This window comes from Phaenicophaeus curvirostris, chromosome 10 (genome assembly GCF_032191515.1).
Source record: "Phaenicophaeus curvirostris isolate KB17595 chromosome 10, BPBGC_Pcur_1.0, whole genome shotgun sequence".
Lineage (NCBI taxonomy): Eukaryota > Metazoa > Chordata > Aves > Cuculiformes > Cuculidae > Phaenicophaeus > Phaenicophaeus curvirostris.
The window spans coordinates 25,652,269-25,675,906 of record NC_091401.1 but is presented as its reverse complement, the minus strand read 5'-3'; the positions used below and the strand labels follow the sequence as shown (position 1 = coordinate 25,675,906).

The 23,638-nt window shown below is 42.9% G+C and overlaps 1 protein-coding gene across 2 annotated transcripts; it reads right to left on the bottom strand.

The window, feature by feature from the left end:
- Nucleotides 1-187: 187 nt before the first annotated feature.
- On the bottom strand, nucleotides 188-20,403 carry CP (ceruloplasmin). 2 transcript variants are annotated; one of them, XM_069865204.1, is made up of 19 exons: nucleotides 20,207-20,403; nucleotides 16,944-17,188; nucleotides 15,221-15,433; nucleotides 14,535-14,711; nucleotides 13,529-13,783; nucleotides 12,495-12,660; nucleotides 11,620-11,759; nucleotides 9,743-9,883; nucleotides 9,415-9,629; nucleotides 8,670-8,820; nucleotides 7,930-8,142; nucleotides 7,032-7,239; nucleotides 5,552-5,691; nucleotides 4,753-4,881; nucleotides 4,110-4,216; nucleotides 2,986-3,202; nucleotides 2,316-2,455; nucleotides 1,660-1,843; nucleotides 188-596 (listed from the first exon to the last, which is right to left on the bottom strand). In XM_069865204.1, exons 1-19 carry the CDS (start codon nucleotides 20,359-20,361, stop codon nucleotides 535-537), a joined length of 3,258 nt encoding a protein of 1,085 aa, XP_069721305.1. In that variant the 5' UTR covers nucleotides 20,362-20,403; the 3' UTR covers nucleotides 188-534. The 2 variants fall into 2 exon arrangements, with proteins under 2 accessions (XP_069721305.1, XP_069721306.1); XM_069865205.1 differs by having other exon boundaries at nucleotides 9,415-9,626.
- Between the last annotated feature and the right edge of the window lie 3,235 nt (nucleotides 20,404-23,638).

Below are 23,638 nucleotides of genomic sequence, written 5' to 3'. Positions count from 1 at the left end.
CCATCACCCACTGTCTTGAAAGGTGTTGACTGGATAAAATTATAAAACAATTCCACAGAAATCATGGAGCTATTGTTCTGGTTTGTCAGTAGTTCAATTAGATGATAATAGATATATTTTAAATGTGAACCAATGCATAAAGTGAAAACCAAATTCCTGTTTTCCAAGCAACAACTACTACCCTACCTGACTGGTAACTAAAACAAATTTTGCTGTTACACAGGCTTATGTACAAATGTAAACGAAGAAAAAAAAGGAAAGTACATTTCATTTGGCTCTTCCCTGTTCCTCAGCAGTTAAATAAAATGCATTAGCCATCACCTAGTTTATGTTTAGCTTGTAAGATACTATTTTTATTCAGAAAAAAACCCATTTATAAGCTGTTATAGCCATTCAGCTGTCTCAGTCTCTGACTCTTATTAGCTGTGGGTCACCAAATGAAATCTTCATGGAGATGGATTGTCCAGGAGAGATGATTTCTCAAGAAATGCTTCACTGAAGGTATTGGGGAATCACCATGATAAAATATTGTCATCATTCTAGGCGTTCCTGCTGTAGCTTTGCACGTGAGCTGATTGAGAAGAAAAACTGTTGGGCTGTAAAGGGAAAACAGCTTTTGTTACAGGCATTTCACGAAAAGAACAGTTCGTGCACATGGACAAGAGAGTCCAAAACGAGAGCAGTGGATCCCGATACATTCTGAGCATGGTGAGTTAGATTTAAAAGCAGATTTTAAATGGACTGAAGGGTGTATTTTAACACACAGTAGGTGGCTGATGATGAAAGATCCAACCTGCTGCGTCAACAAGTTAAGGTCTGTTTCAACATCTGTGTATTCTTAAGTCAACTTCTTTATTATCTGTGCAAGTCTGGCACAATGTATTCTATAAATCAGAATGGTTTATAAAATAGAACTAGGCTGTGTTTAATATTCCAGTCTGTGCTCTTAGTACAGGTGCACCTGTATGTTCCATAGGTGTGTATCTTTATATCCAGGCACACGTTGAAATGTCCTCACTGTTTTTCAGTCAGTTAACAACAATGCAGACCTGTTATTCTCTGTCTTTTGGGGACAGGAAAGCAGCCTTTTAAAACTGTGTTAACTTTATAGAATCACAGAATAACCAGGTTGGAAGACACCCACCGGATCATCGAGTCCAACCATAGGACTCGATCCATAGGATCATCGAGTCCAACATAGGAACGAGAACATTCAAAGTTCTTCAAGATTCAATTTTTTTCCCCATTTAATATTGCTAAATCATGGTGACAGTGTCTGTAACGCTAAATCCTGTCCTAAAGAAAGCATTATTGTAGTTTTTCGGTACTGTAACTGATGAATTCAGCTTTTTTTTAACCAACTTCTTGTTTTAAAAGCAGACTGAGAAAGGAGTCTGACACTACAGGCACCTCTTGAGTACAGAACTACTCTGGTGAAGAATTCTCTTTAAATAACCATCTCTCAGGTTAATTTCACTGATGAGGAGCTGGAGCAACAGGTAGTTACCATCCAGGCCTTTAGCACTTGCTGCCTTGCAGCCTTCTGGCTCCAGACATCAATCCTAAGCCGTGAGATGTTGCTGGATGCCTAAACTGGTTCTGGGTGTGCTTCGCCTGCCTGTGAGCCCCATCGTGCATCTTTAAACGCAGGGAACATACCTGAAGTAGAGAAGCTCCTGCTTTCCCTGGGGAGCACGGTGTAGGTGGCTTCCATGCCCGAGTGGATGTGGTCGGTGACGTGACAGTGCAGCAGCCACGTCCCGGGGTTCAGGGGGGTCATTTCCACGGTTTGAAATGTCCCAGGGAACAGATCGAAGACGTCTGCCCGGTAAACCCCTGTTTGCTTCAGGACAGAAAGAAACGGTGGTTAACCAGCGTGGCTTTACGAATAGTGGTAATTTAAGCTACCTTTTATGCATCATCTCACCAAACTTAATCACCGTTGAGTGCAAAGACTGTCATTGCTACAGAAGCACCACTTGGTACATCCAGTGCATGCTTAAAAGGTTAATAAACGAGCAATTAAGTGGGCATGAAGCAAAACTACAGCTGGTATCTTGGCACAGCCATAAAAATTCACAATTCCCTTGTCAGAGCAGCTGCTGAGGTTACCAGTCAACCAATGCTACTAGCAGAGAGTCACTTCTTCCCTTGTATATTGGTCAAATGCAGGTTTGGGGCATGAAAACTTTACAGTCAAACTACAAGCGAGCTTAACGTCGTAACATTTGGCTTGACTAGAGATGACAGGCCTGGGTATGGGATCTGCCTCTCATTTTTAACACAGCAAGGAAAAAATGGGAAGGGCCCCTTACCTTGTAGTCAAAGCTGTGGCCGTGGAAGTGGGCTGTGTGGATATCTATCTCGTTGCCCATTCCCATCAAATACCAGCTAACTTTGTCTCCAACGTGCATAGTCAGACCATGCAAATTGCCAAACACCTTTCCATTAATGGCTAAAAAGAGGGAAAGAACAAGACAGAGAAAACAAATGAGGTTTTGTGTTCCTGTGACTCTCTAAACTTCAATAGAAAACAAGCTTTGATAGCATATAAAACCAAAAAAATTGGATGAGATGATATGAATGGGTCTGATTACATCCCATATTTAACATAGCTAATAGAAAAACCATTGCTAATTTTGCAGTTTTCAAAGATCTGCATTCCCTGCAGTACCAGGACATGCTTTCAGGATGCACGTTGGCTTCCTGAGAAATCCAGAACAGGTTTTTGCTGACATCAAATCAAAATTTCAAATTTCAGTTTTACTCTGTCCTCAAAATTTCAACACGGGACTTGGTTTTTTTTTTCATATTTTTTAAAAAAAAAAAAAAGAGTGACATTTAGTTTTTTTTCAAGTTTTTTAGGTCTTCCCCCTGGAACTGGAAGTTCAGAGGGAATGAGAAAGTCAGATTTATATGCAGTATTTTCAGAAACTTAATTTTATAGAGTTTCTAGAGTTGCAGTAACTAAAATGGGAAACGTACCATGCATTTTATTACTTTCAAGGAATTCCTCATCCTCTTTGTCAACAAGTTGTGGGTTTTTAGAATAGGTTTTAATGTTTTCATCCAAGTACCACGACTCGTTTTCGTCAAAAACCATAAAAAGCAGAGCAAACTGGACTTTCTTTTTAGTATGAAACGATGGCAAATAATGCTTATTGCACACAACAAGCGTGCCTATCAATCCACTGTAAGTGTCCTGAAATTACAAATGAAAAGTCAGAGAATTACAAGATGTGACTAAGCAGAAGCACTTTTATTGCTGGACATGAACCCTCTCTTGCTGTTTTTACAACTCTCTGTATCTGAGGATCAAGGTAGCCACTGTCTGACAAACAAGGTTATGGATAGATGGATAGATGGATATATGGATAAAGTTCAATTAACTATGAAGAGTAACTGCCTCTTTTTTCATGTCTTGCTAGAAATAAACATTTATGCCATTTTAATTTCTTACTCATCTCCCTCCCACCTCCCAATTATTTTTTGATTTTGGTATTTTGAGCTTGGTGTCCATAAAAAATACACTTCTTGACACTTTTTTGTGTTTGTTGATATATGAAGGGAAAAATACATTAATTTCTATTAAAATTATTAATCACATCAAGTTAATTAGTGCTCATACAAAACCAGCAGATTTAGGTCCCACGGTTGCATGTTTGTTTTTCCACACACGGCTGATCAGATACCGAGCAAGCTACAAAGCTTTAGGAGTGAAACCCAAGCAAGGTGAGCATAGAATCACCAGGCTGGAAGAGACCCACCGGATCATCAAGTCCAACCATTCCCATCAATCACTAACCCATGTCCCTCAGCACCTTGTCTCCACAACCTCCTTTCAGGGAGTTGTAGAGAGCAATGAGGTCTCCCCTCAGGCTCCTCTTCTCCAGGCTAAACACCCCCAGCTCTCTCAGCCATGATCGATACCAAGAGCAGACGAGCCAGAGAGCAAGAACGTGGCTGTGGCTTTCAACTTCTGCCCTGACTTTTTGGTGTTATTCAAGAAACATTGAAATTCAAAGGGAGGCAGTAGGGGGAATGACTTAGATCACGCCCAAAGCATCCACAGCCGTGACAGAACCTTTAGAGCGATAGCAATAACAGACCTTAACGATGTCCACCGTGGAGTGGTACGCCCATGCGATGCAGTGAGAATCTCCTGCCTCAGGACTGGATCTCGCTGGGATTTTCCAGATGTACGTTTTTGTTTCACCTGAATTAAATAAATCTTGATGAATTATGGACATTTTCTGCGTGCTGACCTATAAGAGGTCATCCTGCAACAGCCATTATCTCCATTTCCAGCTTGTATTTGTCTTGAGCTTCCTCTCCCCAGTTCCTGCACTGGCTGGCTTTGTGTTATTTCCCTTCTGACTCTCCTTGCCAATGTATGTTTTTGTGTGGCTGCACCGTCCAGTTTATCATACCGATTAAAACCAACCGGATCTTTGGTGAAGATCACACAGGAACTTCTGAAATAACAGCTGGCATCAGCTGTGCTCTCCCTCACAGCCAAATCTGTTTGCTTTCATCAAAGAACGACTGGTCTCCAAGGGCCGGGATACAGAGCAGTGGTCACCACGGCCATCAGGGTTGTAGAAATATTTGTCAAAGCATCAAAAATTCGAGGACATGAGGTGAAAACAAACACACACAAAGTCTTTCCCGCTGTCCTAAAGTAAAAGCTCGCTGAATCTTGCTAGAAGGCTTGATGTTACCAGCTAGAGATGAAGAAAGACGCTTCCATACCTGGATTCGTTGCAGGTACAACAGAACTGTCTGTTTTCACTCCGTGGGCGTGTATGGAATAAGGTCTGGATGCCAAGTTCTTGAAAACAATTCTAATTTTATCTCCAATATTTGACATAAGCAGTGGCCCTGTTGGATCAGAAAGAAAGATTAACTTGGTTTTACGAAAGATTGAAGCAGAGAGTGAGACAGTTTGTTGGGTTCAAATGCACAACAACATTGGCTTATAATTCAACTAAAAACTACATGGATAATATCACACACTATGATTTGCTGGAAGGAGTAGCTGATGTAGATCTAAGTTTCAAAAGCTCTGAGTGCCTAATGTGTGTTTGAAGTCAGTTTGGATGTTGCTGCCCAGTTTTATGTTGACTTTGAAAACACCGACTTGTGTTCGGGCACCAACCCCAAAAGGTTTTTCTCCCTTGTAAAGCAAGCAATGCAATTTTGAAAGGAAAGCACTGTGGTAAAAGTAACAACTCCATATAGGTTTAAGCACTTTGTGGCCGTAGAATCATGGAATGGTTTGGGTTGGAAGGGACCTCAAAGCCCATCCAGTCCCACCCCTGCCATGGGCAGGGACACCTCCCACTGGATCAGGGGCTCCAAGCCCCATCCAACCTCACCTGGTCTACCCACCCTCATTGTGAAGAATTTCTTCCTGATGTCTAGTCTCAATCTTCCCCCTTCCAATTTAGAGCCATTCCCCCTCATACTCAGCATTATTCAAACAGTATTTTCTTGGTTTGTTCCACTGCATTTTTCCTAGTTTCAAAACTGAAGTTCATGATGACTTTACCTTGAATTTCCAGATGCTGCTGCTCCTCTGCTCTGGTTTTGGGGGTACTGAATGTCTGATCGGTGTACTCACGATATACCACCTTTCTGTATTTTGAGCCAATGAATTTGTCTCCTTTATTTAAAAATGGATTGCCAGGGCTGGGAAAAAAAAAAAAAAAAAAAAGAGAGAGACAAGAATATATCACGTGTTTCTTCAAGTATTTTCCATCATCTTTTGCAAGTTTATCAATTAACTATCAAACAAAAATCCAGCTCAGGGAAACAGTAATTTTATAGTATGTTCAACATGAAAATAGTTGTGTTGAGCTGGGAGGTTTCTCTTAACCTGGTAGGTTAAAGAAACCCACAATAAATAGACCAAGTCTATAGATTATTTGGGAGACCACTGAGTGCTTCACCTGGCAGGTATTTCAAGTTGCAAGAGGTCATCCAGCAACTTGCATCCCAAAACCCAGAGCCCTCGGTGACTTCTGTAGATCTGAAATGAAGCCTAAAACTTGAAAAGCTTAAGCGCCTTGCAGAAATGAAATGTGAGGGATCATAGGGGATGGAGACAGTATGGGGGGGGAAGAAGTCTGATAACAGCACAGCCCATATTCCTTGTGCTTAGAACTCTGAGATAGTCCACTGAGAGAAAACAAGAAAATACAATTAAGTCAATAGAGTCTCCTGCTTTAACTTCAAATGAAGTTGTACAGGTGCAGCACATAGAAGTTCATCAGATCATTGTTTAGCCTCTTTTACTAATTGGCATGGATTAATTGATCCAATCTTTTCCCTCTCATTGAGATTCAAAGGCTGGGAGTAAAACACCAAGGCAACAAGCTTTGTGGCAAATGGCTTTGATCACGGGCTTATCTTGTATAAACTAATGAAACTGAGGTGTGAAAACAAACCTTACTCAGATAAATGGGAGAGAGAGAGAGACCTGTTACATATTGTAAGTCATCAAATATCAGGACAAAGAAGTTGTTGTGTCTACAACCTAACATTTTGAGCAGTCTGCATCAAAGACGGCACCGCTATCAGTAAATAATAAATGCACATGCACTATCCAGGACTCCTGGAAGCCTGCAGCTGCCCCACAGAAGGGGCTGGACCATCTCACGAACATCCTGCTGCCTGGCTCACAGTTACATGGCAACGCTACTGGAGAAGGACCACAAGCTCAAGAAAGCCTTCGAACTACACATGCAAAGAAATCGTGCCTAGAAATGCTCGGAGGAGGGTAAGATTCAGAGAAGTGAGTCACTCCTTTCCTTTTTTGCATTTTCTTCCCTTGAAATCTTAGGGAGAAATGTTTTTCTGTGAGGGTGGGGTGGCTGCCCCATCCCTGGAGGGGTTCAAGGCCAGGTTGGATGGGGCTTGGAGCCCCTGATCCAGTGGGAGGTGTCCCTGCCCATGGCAGGGGTGGGACTGGATGGGCTTTGAGGTCCCTTCCAACCCAAACCATTCCATGATTCTATATTCCAAAGTACCTTTCCTCATGGTACTGATGCCGCTCGAATTCCCACGTCCTGTTAGGAGAATAGTCCCATTCGACTTCCACGGCTGCAATATAGTAAGTCTTTTCATGCAAATACATCGATACATCCACATTCCACCAGTGGCACTGCTTCACTTCGTAGTTCTGCTTCATGCCCCCTGTGTAATGATCTGTTGTCAGGCAGGACACTTCGAAAACTCCTGGAGGTTGTATAAGAAACAAAGACATGAGGACAAAATCTGTTACTAGTAAATTTTGAGGTCCTATTGCCCAAGTTGATGTAGTGTTTAGAGACTGAGACACGGGCTATTGCTCACGTAAGATCCCAATTCTTAGTGTAATATGGCTACTTCTAGGAATAAAATTTAGCATACGTAGAAGCTAGAAAAATGAAAGCTTTAGCATGAAGAACTTATGTCCTATGAACCTTCCAGTGCCTGAAGGGGCTACAAGAAAGCTGGGGGGGGACTGTTTACAAAGGCTTGGAGTGATAGGATGAGGGGCAATGGGTATAAACTAGAGAGGGGCAGATTTAGACTGGACATAAGGAAGAAAGAGGAATTTCTTCATGATGAATGTGGTGAGGCCCTGGCTCAGGTTGCCCAGAGCAGGGGTGGCTGCCCCATCCCTGGAGGGGTTCAAGGCCAGGTTGGATGGGGCTAAGAGCAACCTGATCCAGTGGGAGGTGTCCCTGTCCATGGCAGGGGTGGGACTGGATATTCTTTAAGGTCTCTTCCAACCCAAACTATTCTATGATTCCATGAACACTGTTTTAGCACCCAAAGGATCAAAATAACAATGACTGAAAGCTTGCTGGAAGCATGAAAGGTTCATAGGTAGTTACTAAACCACTAACAGAATTTTACCTTCAGACCAGACCAGACATTTACCTTCAGAATCAGGCTTCATAATAGCTGTGAGAAAGGTGTGTGGAAACAGGTTTGCCGTGTCCCTTCTTGTTCCTTTAGTTACGAATGTGTTTTCTGAGAAGTATATCCCATGGACATCAACTTCGGACCCCACGCCCATCAAATGCCAGGAAACCACACTTCCTTTGCACATCTCCAGGCCAGGCTGGTTTCCGTACATGTAACCGTTAATGGCTGTAGAAGATTTGAGGAAGCAAAACCCACCTTGATTAGCTTAAGTCTGCAATACCAATTAAACAATCCACACTTTGGATGTGACGTGGTGTCTTAGACTGACAGAAATATTGATAATAAAATACTTCACACTCTAATTTCGCTGATGGGATAAATTCAAGCAGAATAAAACTATTTAAAAACAATTTCTGACTGTTCTTCTATGCCTAAAGCACAGGCAGCTGACTTGACCAACAAGAAGTTCCATTGCTTTATACCCATCAGGCATGCAGGATGCACAAACCATCCTGCTTTATACCCTGCAAGACCCTCCAGCCACATGGTAGAGACAACCTGAGGTGGTTTTCAGTTTGAGTTACTCATCTTTTCTCCCCACTCCTGTACAAAGCCTTCCAAACCTGGGCCTCCCAGGTACCACTGGACACTCAGTATCAAAACTCTGTAGTTTCCCAGGCTCCAACATGAGATCACAAAAGTAAAATCCTTATTGTAGAAACAAATATTTGTCTAAGTCACAATTTTCTTACAGTGCATTTTGTTAGACTCTTGGAAGTCCTCATCATCTTTATCAATTTTATTAGGATTTAGCGTAAACATCAAAATATTGTCATCCAAGTACCAGCTCAGATTCTCATCAAATACTGTGGCAAGTAGAAAAAACTCCACGTTCACATTTTTCTGTTGAGAAGAAACAGCACAGAGGAAAACAGAAAGGAGTGAACAGAAAACATCAGGAAAAAAAAAATTCCATGTGCATAATAACGATGAGCATAGTTCAAAAAGTAGGATAGATCACTGAGTGGTTTGGGCAGCCTGGGCCAGCGCCTCCCCACCCTCAGCATCAACAGTTTCTTCCTAATGTCCAATCTAAACCTTCCTCCTTCTAATTTAAAGCCATTCCCCCTGGTCCTATCACTATGTGTCCTTATAAAAAGTCCCTCCCCAGTTTTCCTAGAGCCCCTTTCAGTGCTGGAAGCTGCTCTAAGGTCTCCGCAGAGCCTTCTCTTCTCCAGGCTCCAGCCCTGAGCTCATCTTTGTGCATAGGTGCATACATCAGTACTTCATTCTGATAATCTCAGAGCCCTCTAATCTCTCTGTCTGGTGACTGGGTAGCTGCTGCTAACGCTCTTCCTACCAGCAGGAGCCACCTCTGGAAATTAATGTGTGTTTTGGTCTTTAATACTGCAGTGCAAGTCATAGAATCACCAGGTTGGAAAAGACCGATCAGATCATCAAGCTCAACCATGCTTCCAATTTTCTCCTTTGACTGACCTGTTTCCCAGAAGGAAGCAGAGCTCCTTTCCTGCACACCAAGAGAGGACCCACGAGGCCAGAGCTGGTGTCTCTGACCGCATCCACCGCCGAGTAATAAATCCAGGTTAAACAATCAGGATCTTGGTCTGTGGGGCCCACGTCTTCTGGCACGTTCCACTCGTACGTAAACGTGGCACCGGGACTCACGTGGGAGGCTGGAGATTCGGAACCTGCTATAGAAGACAACATGAGGCATTACGCCTAAAGACCAGATTTATTTTGCCACCATTAATTAATCAACAGGTACACCAGGCGGTGCTGGCAGTGTCCCCGACTGCAGTCGCACCTCTGGAGGTGGTGCCGTAGGCTGCCCCCTCGTCGCTCTTGCGGTAACTCACGCCGTGGGGCTGAACGCTGAACGGGCGGCTGGCGTTGTTTCGGAAGGTCACCTTGATGCAATCACCCACTTCAGCCTTGATAACAGGTCCTAGGAAAGAGCACACGGGCTAATCGCCAGCTGTTTCTAGCAAGAGATGTGCTGATCACCATGAGCTTACAGCAGCCAGCGGCTCCGTACAAGGAGTAGTTACCATTGAAGGGATCTGAACAGGCTGGACCACTGGGCTGAGACCAACAGCAGGAGGGTCAACAAGGCCAAATGCCAGGTCCTGCACTTGGGGCACAACAACCCTGAGCAGCTACAGACTAGGAGAAGAGTGGCTGGAAACTGCCTGGAGGAGAGGGACCTGGGGGTGTTGGTTGACAGCGACTGAACATGAGCCAGCAGGGGCCCAGGTGGCCAAGAAGGCCAATGGCATCTTGGCTTGGATCAGAAACGGTGTGACCAGCAGGGCCAGGGAGGTTCTTCTCCCTCTGGACTCGGCACTGGTGAGACCGCTCCTCGAATCCTGTGTTCAGTTCTGGGCCCCTCACCACAAGGAGGATGTTGAGGCTCTGGAGCGAGTCCAGAGAAGAGCAACAAAGCTGGTGAAGGGGCTGGAGAACAGGCCTTATGAGGAACGGCTGAGAGAGCTGGGGGTGTTTAGCCTGGAGAAGAGGAGGCTGAGGGGAGACCTCATTGCTCTCTCCAACTCCCTGAAAGGAGGTTGTGGAGAGGAGGGTGCTGGGCTCTTCTCCCAAGGGACAGGGGACAGGACGAGAGGGAATGGCCTCAAGCTCCACCAGGGGAGGGTCAGGCTGGACATCAGGAAAAAAAAATTTCATGGAAAGGGTGATTGGTCCCTGGCAGAGGCTGCCCAGGGAGGGGGTTGAGTCCCCTTCCCTGGAGGGGTTTAAGGGACGGGTGGACGAGGTGCTAAGGGACATGGTTTAGTGTTTGATAGGAATGGTTGGACTCGATGATCCGGTGGGTCTCTTCCAACCTGGTGATTCTATGATTACAAAAATTGGAATCTCTTTGATTTGTGCTAAAGTAGAGTTAAGTTTCATGTAAGTAATTGTTGTTTTTGGAAGTTAGATACAATGTCCCTCTGAGAGCACGTTTTCTTTCAAACTGTGTTTTTCCAGACATTGTTCATTCTTTGAGGATGATAACACCTTGTGTTCAGCCTGATCTATGAGGAACAGATGTGTCTTCTCCTGGCATCCCCTCTGCAGCTTTTCCCCATCTCAAACACAAGGTCAGACAGAGAGCTGGAGCCAGCTCCAAGTTACCAAGTGATTTGATTGTTGGGAAGCTCATAATAACATCAAAATTAGACCTTAGAATGTAATAGAATATGCGTATCATTTCTGGAAAAATTTATCCATAGGCATGTAAGTGGGAAATACATTCTGTCCCAGCTCTTGTCTTGCTATACGTGATTGATGGAGATCGCTCCCTCATGTTGCCCAGGCTTGAGAAAGGATGCTTGCTTTTTAAAGCTCTAAAACGAGTCTTAGAGAGTTTGATTTGCCAGCATTTTCAGTGTCAGACTGGTTGCTTTTCCCGTTGTGTGAGGAACTGCTCCTGGACCCATGTGGCCACAGACAAGGTCCATGCCCAGCAGCAACCGGACTGCTCCGTTCCCAATTCCTCATGGAGGCCCAGTGACACACAGGACAGTTCCTCCCTTAGGAAAGGGACCTACAGGCATGAGCACCAAACTCAGACCCAGTCCAGAGGCACGTCAGAAGCAGCCAGGTGATAAGTAGAGCTGGACCTGCAGAAGCAATAATTTACTCTCATAATACTCTGACATGGAATAATTTTAGATATCTTACCTAGGAGTCCAAGATGTTCTTCTTCTGGGAGTCTTTCTTTATGCTGGGTGAAAGAACCATCTGTGTATTCTTTGTAAATGGCTTTTTTATAAGAGCCACCAATTCTTGTCTCGCTTTGTTCAAAAAATACTTGAGATTCACTGCATAAAAGAAATTGCAAGAGATACAAACAGTTCGAGTCACAATGCTCAGCTTTACGAAGGCAGTCAGAACCTCAACTCTATTTTCCAAGAGATACAGCTATAAACACCAAGACTATGGAACGTCTAAATAGAATGTGAGAAGATTCAGTTTACACTTGCAGGTCTACACTTTTGCTCTTCAAAAAGGACCTTTTGATGCTTTGTAAGCACAGTTCAAACAAGGAACTGTGCCTTGTGCCTTGTGGAGGAGGTGAGGATTCTTCAACTCATGGATGAGAAGTCTGAGGAATCAATATATTCAGTGAATTGGTTCAGGTGTGAAATATGTACACACAGAGCAAAGGGCAAATCTACCTCATGCAAGTTGCTTACTAGCTAAGACACAGTTAGGGTGATTTTCCTTGGATAAGAAGCTGATCATGAATTCCTGGCTTTGTTCTCTAACTGTGAATAATCAGTTTGAATCATCAGATCACTACCTACATGTGATGATCCAATTCACCTTCATCCCAGTGAAATTACTACCATTACAGCCAAGTTTATAGTAAGATTGTGAGGGAAATAATAGATATAATTTGGTCTGATGTTTATCCTGGCATTAATACTTAAGCAGAGGTGAAGACAATGAGAAATTCTGCCTAAAAGTCAGATCTACCGTACGGCTTACCTTGATTTGCCTGTTTATATCAATTCATCTTGGAAAGCAAAGCTTCTTAAATGAGGAGCATTTACCTGTCGGCGATTAGTTCTTCTCCTGTAAAACGGTTTGTTGCAGATGGGCCATAATTCCAGATGATCTCTTCAGCAGCAATGAAGAACTGTCTTGTCTTTGTACACCCACTGTGGTCTGTTGTGGATTTCCTACAATCTTCTACTTTAAAAAGAGCCTGCATGCCCCCTGGAAAGAAAACAAGGATGTAGAGATAAGTGGGGAGAAGGAACCAAGCTTTGTTTTCTCTTTTCTTGCTTCCAGTAGCTATTTTCCCATCTTCCCTCTAAATCTAACCAAGACCTGGGTCTCTGCATCCTGTGGGAAAGAGCTGTTAGTAAATCTTCTTGCTGTAGGTACAAATAATATAATAAAGACAACCCTTTTACAGCTATGGATTAGACCAATTTGTAGGATTTAATTCTTGCCCAGGATGCTTCAACCACATCAGGATGCTTTTGATGCGTTATCTGTTTCAAAACTTATTATAATCAACCCTGTGTGGTTGAATTTTTAGGTTAAACACACTCCTTTCTATATGAGAATTTTCAAATCTTGGAGAATGATTTTGATCTCTGTATTCCTTCCCAATTTTGCGACAAATTACTTCTCTAAATCACTTATATGGATATAGATCATGGGAAAATGAGATGTAAATCCTGGAAAAGTGTAGAATTAGCTTGGATTTCATCTGGTTAACTGGAGATAAAGGAAAATAGAGGGAAGAGAAATGCAGATCATCTCTGCTCAGTAGTCAATGCACTTTCCAAAACATTTCTTTGTCCACAGTTAACCTGCCCGTCCTGTGCCCCTCCCACAAACAGGGAATGAGCCCCAACATTTTTGTTAGCAAGCAGAAATTTGTGACTAACTGCATTGAGGAAGAAGCCAACATCATGCTATGGTTTATCTAAAGTTGAGCCTTACAGAAGCACAGCTGTGCCAATTGATAACAATTTCCTATTCAGACAATAATTTCCTTGAGTTACGTGGCTCCAAGCCCCAACCCATCCAACGCACTCCTAGGCATTTTTGGCTACTGAAGTTTATTCTGTACCTTCGATATGGTCGTTCACTTGGCAGCTGAGCATCCATTCCCCAGGACTCCTCGGTATCATGACAGCATCAATAAAGGTGGCTGGGAAGAGGTTGATGGTGTCGACTCGATGATGCCTTTCTATTAAGGTCTGTCCGTGGAAGTAGGCTGAATGGATATCAGCTTCATTACCCATGCCGAAAAGATACCATTTCACCTTATCTTCCACACACATTGTGAGGTTTGGGAGGTATCCGTACATGTACCCATTGATTGCTGAAAGAAATGTTGTTTATTTAAGCTATCTTCACAGATCTTAGGATCTTTTCTTCAAAAGCAGTTGTTGTTCAACCTTTGCTCTGTTCTTCTATATAGAAAGAGGCTCAAAACAAAACTGCATCTTCGAAAGCGAGCCATTATCAGACATACATTTCATCATTAGCCACCTTCCAGTATCTGAAAGGCCTACAAGAAAGCTGGGCAGGGACTGTTCACTAAGGATTGTGGTGATAGGATGAGGGGCAGTGGCTACAAACTGGAGAGGGGCAGATTTAGATTAGACATAAGGAAGAATTTCTTCACCATGAGCGTGGTGAGGCACTGGAACAGGTTTCCCATCCCTGGAGGTGTTCAAGGCCAGGTTGGATGGTACTTGGAGAAGCCTGATCCAGTGGGAGGTGTTCCTACCCATGGCAGGGGTTTGGAACTGGAGGATATTTAAGGTCCCTTCCAACCCAAACTATTCTATGATTCCATGGTTCTATGATCTCCACACCTACTGGCAGAACCAGCAGTTCCTGCTGTGATTCTGGAATCCACGTCAGGGCCAAAGGCATCTCCTTTGTTGCGCTACAGTAAAACCCATTTTTCTAAACGGTGATATTATAAAAAAAAGACTTAAAGGCTTAAAAAAGGCTTAAAGGCTTAAAAAAAGACTTTCTCTACAGTTCATCTTTAAAAGAGACAACACATAAAAATCCTACTTCAACACATCAATGATAAGCAACACAATATCATGTTCTCTCACAGTGCATTTTATTGCTTTCCTGGAAGTCTTCGTCATCTTTGTCAACGTTGGAAGGGTCAGAGCAGTATGTCCTGATATTATCCTCTAAGTACCAGCTGAGATTTTCATCCATCACAGAAAACATAAGGATAAATTCAGCATCAAAGTGTTTATCATCACTGCTATTATTAATCGTATCTGAAAAAGAAAGTGTCATATTCAAAGGTTTTGGCAACTGATATTATCTTTTCACCAGTTTTAAACGTACTATCAGGAGGGCTGCTCACTTCTTACTTCATGTTTTGCAACTTTTCTTGAGTGTGAAGGTACATATAAACTTACAGACACACTCAAAAATCAATTTTGATAGATACTATGAAGTAACTTTACCAGGAACAAATATTGCATGTAGTAAATTACTTTAAAACTGTTTCTGTTATCTGTATTTACTCACCCTTTTGTATTACTATCATGAACACATCTCAGTCATGGATTTGTGGACAAAGAATTCTGCAAATCATATTTGCTGTCACACACGAAAAAAAACTCCCTCCTATACTATGAAAGGCAGCCAGTTGAGAAGATGAAAAGCTGCTATTTCAGAATTCTTCTCCTCTTCCAGTAAGATATTTCACTGATATTTATCAATAACCATCATCAATCACTTTGCATATGTAATTTTACTTACTTATTTATTTATTATTTACCTTTCCTGCAAATTATTAAGGGCCCAACAAGCCCTGAGGCAACATCTCTTGGAGCATCTATGTGGGAGTGGTAAACCCTGGTGATGCAGTCTGCGTCTCCCTTAGCTGGACCTTGATCTTCCGTCACGTCCCATATGTAGGTGTACTGGCCGCCAGGCTCCACAGCATCGTCTTTCTTCTGCAAATCTTTGGTGTTGTCAGGGTAAAAAGCACCTGAAGAACATCACACAGCCACCGTTAACACAACACATTCACAAGAAGGCGTTAGGATGGCACCTGCCATGCTTCTGGGTCCTGGAATGGGTCCAGGGGAGGGGTACAAGGTGCACAGGTTGCCCAGGGAAGTGGTGGCTGCCCCATCCCTGAAGATGTTCAAAGCCAGGTTGGATGGCGCTTGGATCCCCTGGTCCAGTAGAAGGTGTCCCTGCACATGGCAGGGGTGGAACTGGACGATCTTTGAGGTTCCTTCCAACCCAAAGTGTTCTATGATTCCATGATTCTATGCTTTAAAGTTTCAGTAATGTGGACTGAACATCTGACAAAGGTTAAAAAAACCCAACTCTTTAATATAGAGTGAGTAGATCTTTTGCTTCTCTTTAGTCTCTTCATTTGCCTCTGAATTCCATTTGATTTATGCTACGTTAAACTCAGTCATCAATTTATTGAGAGGGCACTATGTACTTCTACTAAAAAGATAACAGCTCAAATATTTGTAAAACGTTCATTAAATATTAATCCTGGAAACTGCTCTAGAATATTGCATATATCCTCAAGGAATATGGGTGGCACTGGGATGACAGCAATAGTAAATTAATTAGGCATTGTTCCAAAAAGAGCATGTGTAGCTACGTAACACACTGTTCACTTGCACAGGATGCGCCTACGTCACACCATATATTAATTATAATTAAAAACTTCGCAGTGTGTTAGAAGTTAAGCTGGTACGTCATAAATTCTTCTAATGAAAAATTTATAAAGATTTATATTCTCAACAATTCCCACACTGCTTTTAAGACCACAAATAAAACTTTCAGCAGCCGTATTCTGGTGCGGAAAATCCTCCATCACCTGGGCATGGCAAGACCAGATATTGTAAGGGTAAATCTTTGCTAATCCCAACAGCCCATCTACAAATTATCTTAAAGTGTCTCAGACTTTTACCTCATTAATTTATTGTTAAGCAGTAACTGTTTCTCCACCTTGAGAAGTTGGATGAGGAACCATCCTATTGAGCAACCTGGTCCAGTGGGAGGCGTCCCTGCCCATGGCAGAAGGGTTGGAACTGGATGGGCTTTAAGGTCCCTTCCAGCCCAAACCATTCTATAATTCTATGATATGCAATATATATAAATTTAGAATTTGGAACTGCAAGTTATCGATGTTAACAATATCGTCTTCACAGCAGCATTGATTTTTTTCCTTTAGATATCCTCAATACCTGCATCTCTTATATACCTTTAAACTTTCGTTTCAGGTGAAATGTAAAAACTCCTAGGCAAGGGAAATGATCTAAAATTGCCTTCTTTTTGAATTCCACTTCTGGCTTTGTATTTTTCTCTTGAAAAAATGACCAAACTTCTTAGTTCCTATTTTAAATTGATTGCGTCCTGTTTTAAATCTCTATTTATTTGACCAGTCTTCGTTTTGATGAGAGAACATCACTTACATGATGGGAAATGATTGACTCGTGATAAATGCTGGCACAAACCAGACTCAAACTTACCTTCATTTTCCTTTGTGTATCTCACACCATGGGGATGCAGCGAGTAGCTTCTGGAAGCAAAGTTTTTCAAGTGAATAATAATAGAATCTCCAACTTCTCCCTTAACGATAGGGCCTAAAACACCCAGCCAGGAAGGTTTGTCAACTATCTCATCGTATAAATGATTGGTGTACTGAGTGTAGACGGCCTTCTTGTAAGTGCTTCCTATCCGATGCGGTCCTCGTTCTAGGAAGACTCCAGCCTTCCTGCGAAGAAAAGACAGAAACGTATTCATAGAATCATAGAATCATAGAATAACCAGGTTGGAAGAGACCCACCGGATCATCGAGTCCAACGATTCCTATCAAATCCTATTCATTTTATATCCTATTCATTGAATTGAATATCCTATTCATTGAATTGAATTCATTTTATATTTGAATGCAGTTAATTAGTGGGGTCTAAACCAAAGCCCAGTCCTCTGTAGTCCTGTGCACAACTATATACGTGATAGGGAGCAAACTTCTCTCTTACCATACAGAGTTAGGAACCCATACAGAAATTAAAACATAAAAAAAAAATTACATAAAAAATACACATGGTAGTGGTTTAGCCTTGGGAAAAGGAGATTGAGGAGAGACCTTATCACTGTCTGCAGCTCCTGAGAGGAGGTCGTAGTGAGGTGGGTGTTGGTCTCTTCTCCCAAGAGATAAGTGATAGGACAAAAGGAAATGGCCTCAGGTTGTACCAGAGCACATTCAGAGTAATCATTAGGAACAATTTCTTCACAGAAAGGGTTCTGGGACCCTGGCAGAGGCTGCGCAGGGAGGTGGTGGAGTCTCCATCCCTGGAGGGGTTTCACAGACGGGTGGATGAGGTGCTCAGGGTTTAGTAGTGGACAGGGATGGTTGGGCTTGATGAGCTCAAAGGTCTTTTCCAACCAAATGATTCTCTGATTCCATGATCAGTACCTCTGAACCGTGCCGCTATTGTGGACGTGCTGCCCAAGCCCCAGCAGCCACAGGCAAGGGGCCAGCACGTACCCCTGACCCCTATCAGCTGGGAACAGCTTTGGAGCCAGACTTTGCCTGTGCTGAGGGTCAGGTACCTTTCATTAAATATTTTAGTCTCTGAGAAGATTTATCTTATTCATGAACTACAACAGCCAGAGAAACCCCCAGCACTGGCTTTCAAACCAGCGGAGCCACCACTGGTTGATGCCGTCAGCCCAAACGCTTGAGTCTCTGCAGCAACAAATCCTCCTGCACTTTCCCCTCCTCGTTTCAGGAGGATGAGCTGTAGGAGTAAGTCTGCTCCAGGAGAAGACCATCCTGCCATACAGGGCAACACTGCCTCAAGTTCAGCAGCCTCTCCATTTCTCATCTTACACAACGAGAAAGCCACCTTGGTTCCATACCCCCAGCAAGGCTCTATTGGCAAGCAAGTTACTGCTGCCCAGAAATGAAAATTATTTCCCAGAACACGCGGGGAAGGAATTGTTCGCACCCTGGCAAGCAGAGAACTGAAGTGCAATTAAAACGCCAATTCAGAACTTGATGAATTTTTGAGAGCATTAAACCTAGTTGCAAAGGCTCAATTACTCTAAGACTGAATGCATGAAGTTTTCAGCCACAAAGATAATGAAGCAAATATTGTATAGTTTTTCTCAGACTGTGTAACAAGCTACCATTTACTTGCAGAGTATTCCTTCTAGCAAGTACACTGCATTCTTCATTTCTTCTGCTTTTCCCTGCCTGGACTCAATAATTTCAAAGGTCTTTTCCAACTTGATGATTCGATGGGGACTCTGTGATAAATATCAATCTCTGTACTCCCACAGCCTCGTAGTTAAAGGGTTCAGGAGGAGAGGAAGAATCAGAGAAGGTGAAAACGAAAAGCACAATAAAAGGGACCAGCTCCATCTCAGGCATCCAACCACGGAAGAACTGGAATTAGTTTAACACGCTGCAGGTTGGCGCAGAGCAAAGCAGTGAAAACACAATGAACAGTGGGGGGTTGCTGTATGACAACCCTGCCCTGCAGTTTTCAGAGGAGAAGCTCTGTTTCCATCCTTTAGCAGAGTGCCCAGCCTGCTGAGTCACCGGCAGCATCTCCTACATAACTCGGTTAGCGAGTAAATAAAAAGAGGTTGGCTGCTTTACCTCATTCCTGATGAAGCAGCAGATAATGGCTGAGATGTTGTTGGCTCTCAGTAGGGGAAACAAACTGCAAGAAATCTAATCCCTCACCTACAGACTAAACGAGAACTGTATTTTTGAGATTGTCCCTAATTTCTGATTTCTCTTTTCATTGTTTTCATTTTAGTACAGTCCTACTTCATTTTAAAAGCACTGAACAAATCCAGGTGGAGGGAAATGAGGTGAAGAATTTCTTCCTTATGTCTAGTCTAAATCTGCCCCTCTCCAGTTTATCCCCGTTCCCCCTCATCCTATCACTCCAAGCCTTTGTGAACAGTCCCTCCCCAGCTTTCTTGTAGCCCCTTCAGGTACTAGAAGGTCGCTCTAAGGTCTCCTTGGAGCCTTCTCTTCTCCAGGCTGAACAACCCCAACTCTCTCAGCCTGTCCTCGTACAGGAGGTGCTCCAGTCCTCGCATCATCCTTGTAACTTACAACTAGGCTACATCATCCTCTGGACCACAACTCCATATCTGAGTTTTCTTTACTGATTATGCACATCTTCAGGGTGCTCCCCTCCCCATACTCCTCCTCACCCTGCTTCACTTGTCACGGGACCCTCCTTGCTTTGTAACCAGCCTCCCAGCTCTTTTTCTCAGCGTGGGAAGATCCAGCTCTGCGGCTGCACCTCCAGCGAGTGAACACAACCACTGCCAGCACTGAATATCGAACGAGGAAACCTGTGCCCAGCAGGATGGTTTTAAATTTGTCAAAGTTCTACATTTCAAAATGTAAAAGCCTTCTCTTCAGCACTAGCACCCTGAGCCATTCTAATTAAACATCATTCGTCACTCAGGTTTTTTTTCCTAGTGGCTACTTAGTAAATATTCAATTGCAATAAGTTCAATAAGAAAAAATAAGTGCAATAAGAAAAAACGTTACACGTTCCAATGTTTTTAATTGGCAGAGCGTTGGAATGCAATTCTCAAGCAAGCCAGGAAAAAAAATCAGAATTCTCTGTGACAGCAACCCCCCTGGCACCAGCACAGCTCCTTTCTCTGCCATCCCCAGGTTTTCGGTCTGTCCCTAGTGCCTCAAGCAGACAGCGCTGCAAAATCAAACTCAAGCAAGGTAAAATATTTCACTTACTCTTCGTCTGCAAAGGGCTGTCCAGAGATGACATTGGTGCTGCCAGGCGCGTAGTTCCACTCGGTCTCGGTAATTCCGATGAAATACTCCCTGTTCACTGCCCCAGCCTGGCACCAGCGAGAAGCCAGCAAGCAGCTTAGGAAGAAAAGCTGCATTTTGAGTTCACGAACCTTGTGGAAAATGTGAAATAAAAACACAAGAGCAGCCCATGCGATTTCCCTTTATATGTTCTCTCCCACCCACCTTGCCTCCCCCCTCCTGCTCCTGTTTGCTTTGGAGAACACAATAAAAAGTTGCACAATGTCTCTGTGTGTCAAGAGTACACAAAAGATTCTGGTAACCTCGTCAGTTCAGATAATCTTCAAAGAAATTCTTTCAGTGTCTGCCAACCTTCTATCACACAAATTACCATCTAGACCGTTATCAGGCTGTGAATGGTGCAGCTGAATTGGAAGCAGTGTCGGTTTAAATGGATTTACAGATTTAAGCTTAATTACGTCCTGCGCTATCACTCTCTCTATAGCTTGAATACTAGTGAGAAAGTTATTTCTGTGCTGTGGGGCATAAGGATGCAACTTTTTAAGTGCAATGTGAAGAGCTGAGCCTGGCAGTGGTTTCCGTGCCTCTGTTTCTGCGCTGACACAACTGCTGGCACTGCAGACTTAGGAGTGATGCTATTTCTCTGTTTCTCTTCTCCTTCTGAACCTACAGATCCCTGCTGCCTCCCCTCTGCACAGCATCCACCGCGCTGGTGTGACCCAGATGAGGGAGGACTGAGGTCGCTGGTGGCGGAGAAGAGCTGACACAGTGATGGGGTCGTAGATAAGATCGGCTAAACCACCAAAGGTCCCATGGAAACACTGGCCCAGGTTGCCCAGAGCAGGGGTGGCTGCCCCATCCCTGGAGGGGTTCAAGGCCAGGTTGGATGGGGCTTGGAGCCCCTGATCCAGTGGGAGGTGTCCCTGCCCATGGCAGGGGTGGCACTGGATGGGCTTTGAGGTCCCTTCCAACCCAACCCATCCCATGATTCTGTGACTCCCCTGGAAATGTAGTTTCAGAAAAGAACGTGGCATCGATAGCTAGAGATGAAAAGGACAGGCTGCTCACAGATGGAGAAAGGGGGTGTTTACATCTCATTTCCAAGCAGTTTCAATATTGCTGAAATGGAAATGAGGGTCAGAATTCAATCCTCAAAATGAACTCCTTATGTTATCTTCTTCCTAGTCTATCACCAGACAGGCTGAGCCACATTTTTCTATGATTAAAAGCATAATAGATGTATAGAGCTCCAGATAATCTTAACTGCTAGCATTACCTAAACATATTACCCACTGCAGAGGGCTATGCTTTTGCTTTATTCAAGTTCTGTGTCTGCTGATCTCATTAAAAAATTAAGAACAAAATTGGTCCTCAAACATGGGATGTTTAAAAACCAACTAACTGAAGTTTGCAGTTGCATTTTTCTTTCAAGCATAGACCCATTATATTGTTGTGCTTCAAGCTTTACACATACAAAGCCACCTCTATACTTGCAAACTGTAAAGGCTTCAATTAAAAAATACATATCTTCAGTCACTCGGGAGTTCTTGAAGAAATCTCTTCTGAGTGCTGACATATTCACACTCATTCTAAATAAATTTTTAATTGTGTGGCAACTTAAGAACATCTGTAATAATCACAGTCTTCACCTTCTCAATAATCAGAAGAGTTATGTTTGCTTTGGACAGAGGAATAAGATTCAGAACATAACTAAAGCACGACAAGTTTCTTTAACAACACACAAATCTAAACTTTAGAGGGAGATATACAGATAAATTGCCAATTCTAATCTCTATTCATACAAAAAAAAATCAGGTACTGTCAGAATATTGATGTTCATAATCTCACATTTGGAGCTTACTACACATCTGCATTAAATGAAGGATTCTGTTTCTGTCTAAATGACTGGAGCCAAAGCCAAGTTTTCGAAATCTGACTGAATCTATGATGAAATTCTGGAGTTTCCCAGGTTGGCATCACATGCTCAAAATTATTTCTGGAGTGATTTATTTTTTTTTTCCCTTTGCCATCAATGAAGGTCAGTGTTTCCGTGGAGAAATCAGCATGTGTCCCATCTGTAATTTAACTGAGGCAAAAATGGGAAAACATTCACCTTCTTTTATGCTACTTGAATTCAAAATCATTCGTTTACACTCAGCTAACAGGGTTGTTCATGGATATGTGGGATATATATATATAATATATATTATATATCCACGTGGGCATGGATATATAATGCCCAGAGCAGTGGTGGCTGCCCCATCCCTGGAGGGGTTCAAAGCCAGGTTGGATGGAGCACATTGTTTTTATTTAAATACAAACCAAAAACTTCTGACAGGCAAGATTTTTTCAATTACTGCTTTTAATCACGCTTCAGCCAAACTTTATGATATTCGTGTGCCCGAGCACAGTGCTATTATCTTTTTGTTTTAAGGAACTCAAACCCCAGAGGTGGCTGAGCTTCCCAAACCTATTTTCTTATCTTCAGGGAGTGACTGAAGAGCAGAAGCTTCTCTCCTCTGGTAGACAGGGCAGAGAAAGACTGAGCACCTAATTTAACTGGTTAAATTATGAGTCTGCTGTTTGGTGTCATGATTATCCCCATATTGTTTTAAGCCCCAGTACCTCATTTCTCATACTGAGGATGCTGAAATGCTGTGACTGTGCTGAAAGGCCTCAAAATCGCATTGAAAATATAAAGCTGATCTTTCACTTCAAAAATTTTCCTTGAAGAAAAAAAGGAACAAACAAAAATGGAATATTCTGACAAAAAAAAATAAAAAAGTCTCCACAAAAGCTTCCAGTGAGATTGAGTTGAATCCCTGCAATTTCACAATTCCCTAATCTGAATGATGTGTTTATAGCCTGCTGCCTGACCTCCTGCAAACCTCTGGAGGTAAACACCCTTTAAAGTTCTGGAGAGCTTCCTTTGTCCTCTGCCACCCTATCTTGTTGCAATGTTGGAAAAACCTTCCATCTAACAAACGAGGAACTAGCAATGAGGAAATTGTACTTCAGCAAGACTCACTTCAACCTACACGAGGAATAACATCCCCCTAAAATGCAGAGGTGGATGGGGCACCGCGGAATTTTACTTCAAATCTTTACTCACCATTCTTTGTGGTCAAACTTGAATCTCTACAGCTATTTCCAGTCACGGTGTTCGAAGTGAACGACACTCCTGTTTCACGCATAGCATCATAATACTCTGGCCAAATGCACTGGCTGTGAGGACCAAAGAATGCTGGAACTCTTCCTTCCAGATTTCAGCAGTAACTCCTCACTTACAGAAGTCTATAAACTCAAATCTTCATTCCAGGTGTATTTTATGTGTGGGTTTCAGCAGGCAGCACGTGCCCTTCAGGCTGAGGAACACTTCTAAAAACGGTTTCT

Excerpts from the sequence above, each read along its gene's own strand:
- CP (XM_069865204.1), bottom strand. The coding sequence starts at position 20,361 with ATGCAGCTTTTCTTCCTAAGCTGCTTGCTGGCTTCTCGCTGGTGCCAG. Across the intron at positions 5,692-7,031 it reads CATCAGTACCATGAGGAAAG|CCCTGGCAATCCATTTTTAA; the intron begins GTACTTTGGAAT and ends TTTTTTTCCCAG. Across the intron at positions 1,844-2,315 it reads GCCACAGCTTTGACTACAAG|CAAACAGGGGTTTACCGGGC; the intron begins GTAAGGGGCCCT and ends TCTGTCCTGAAG.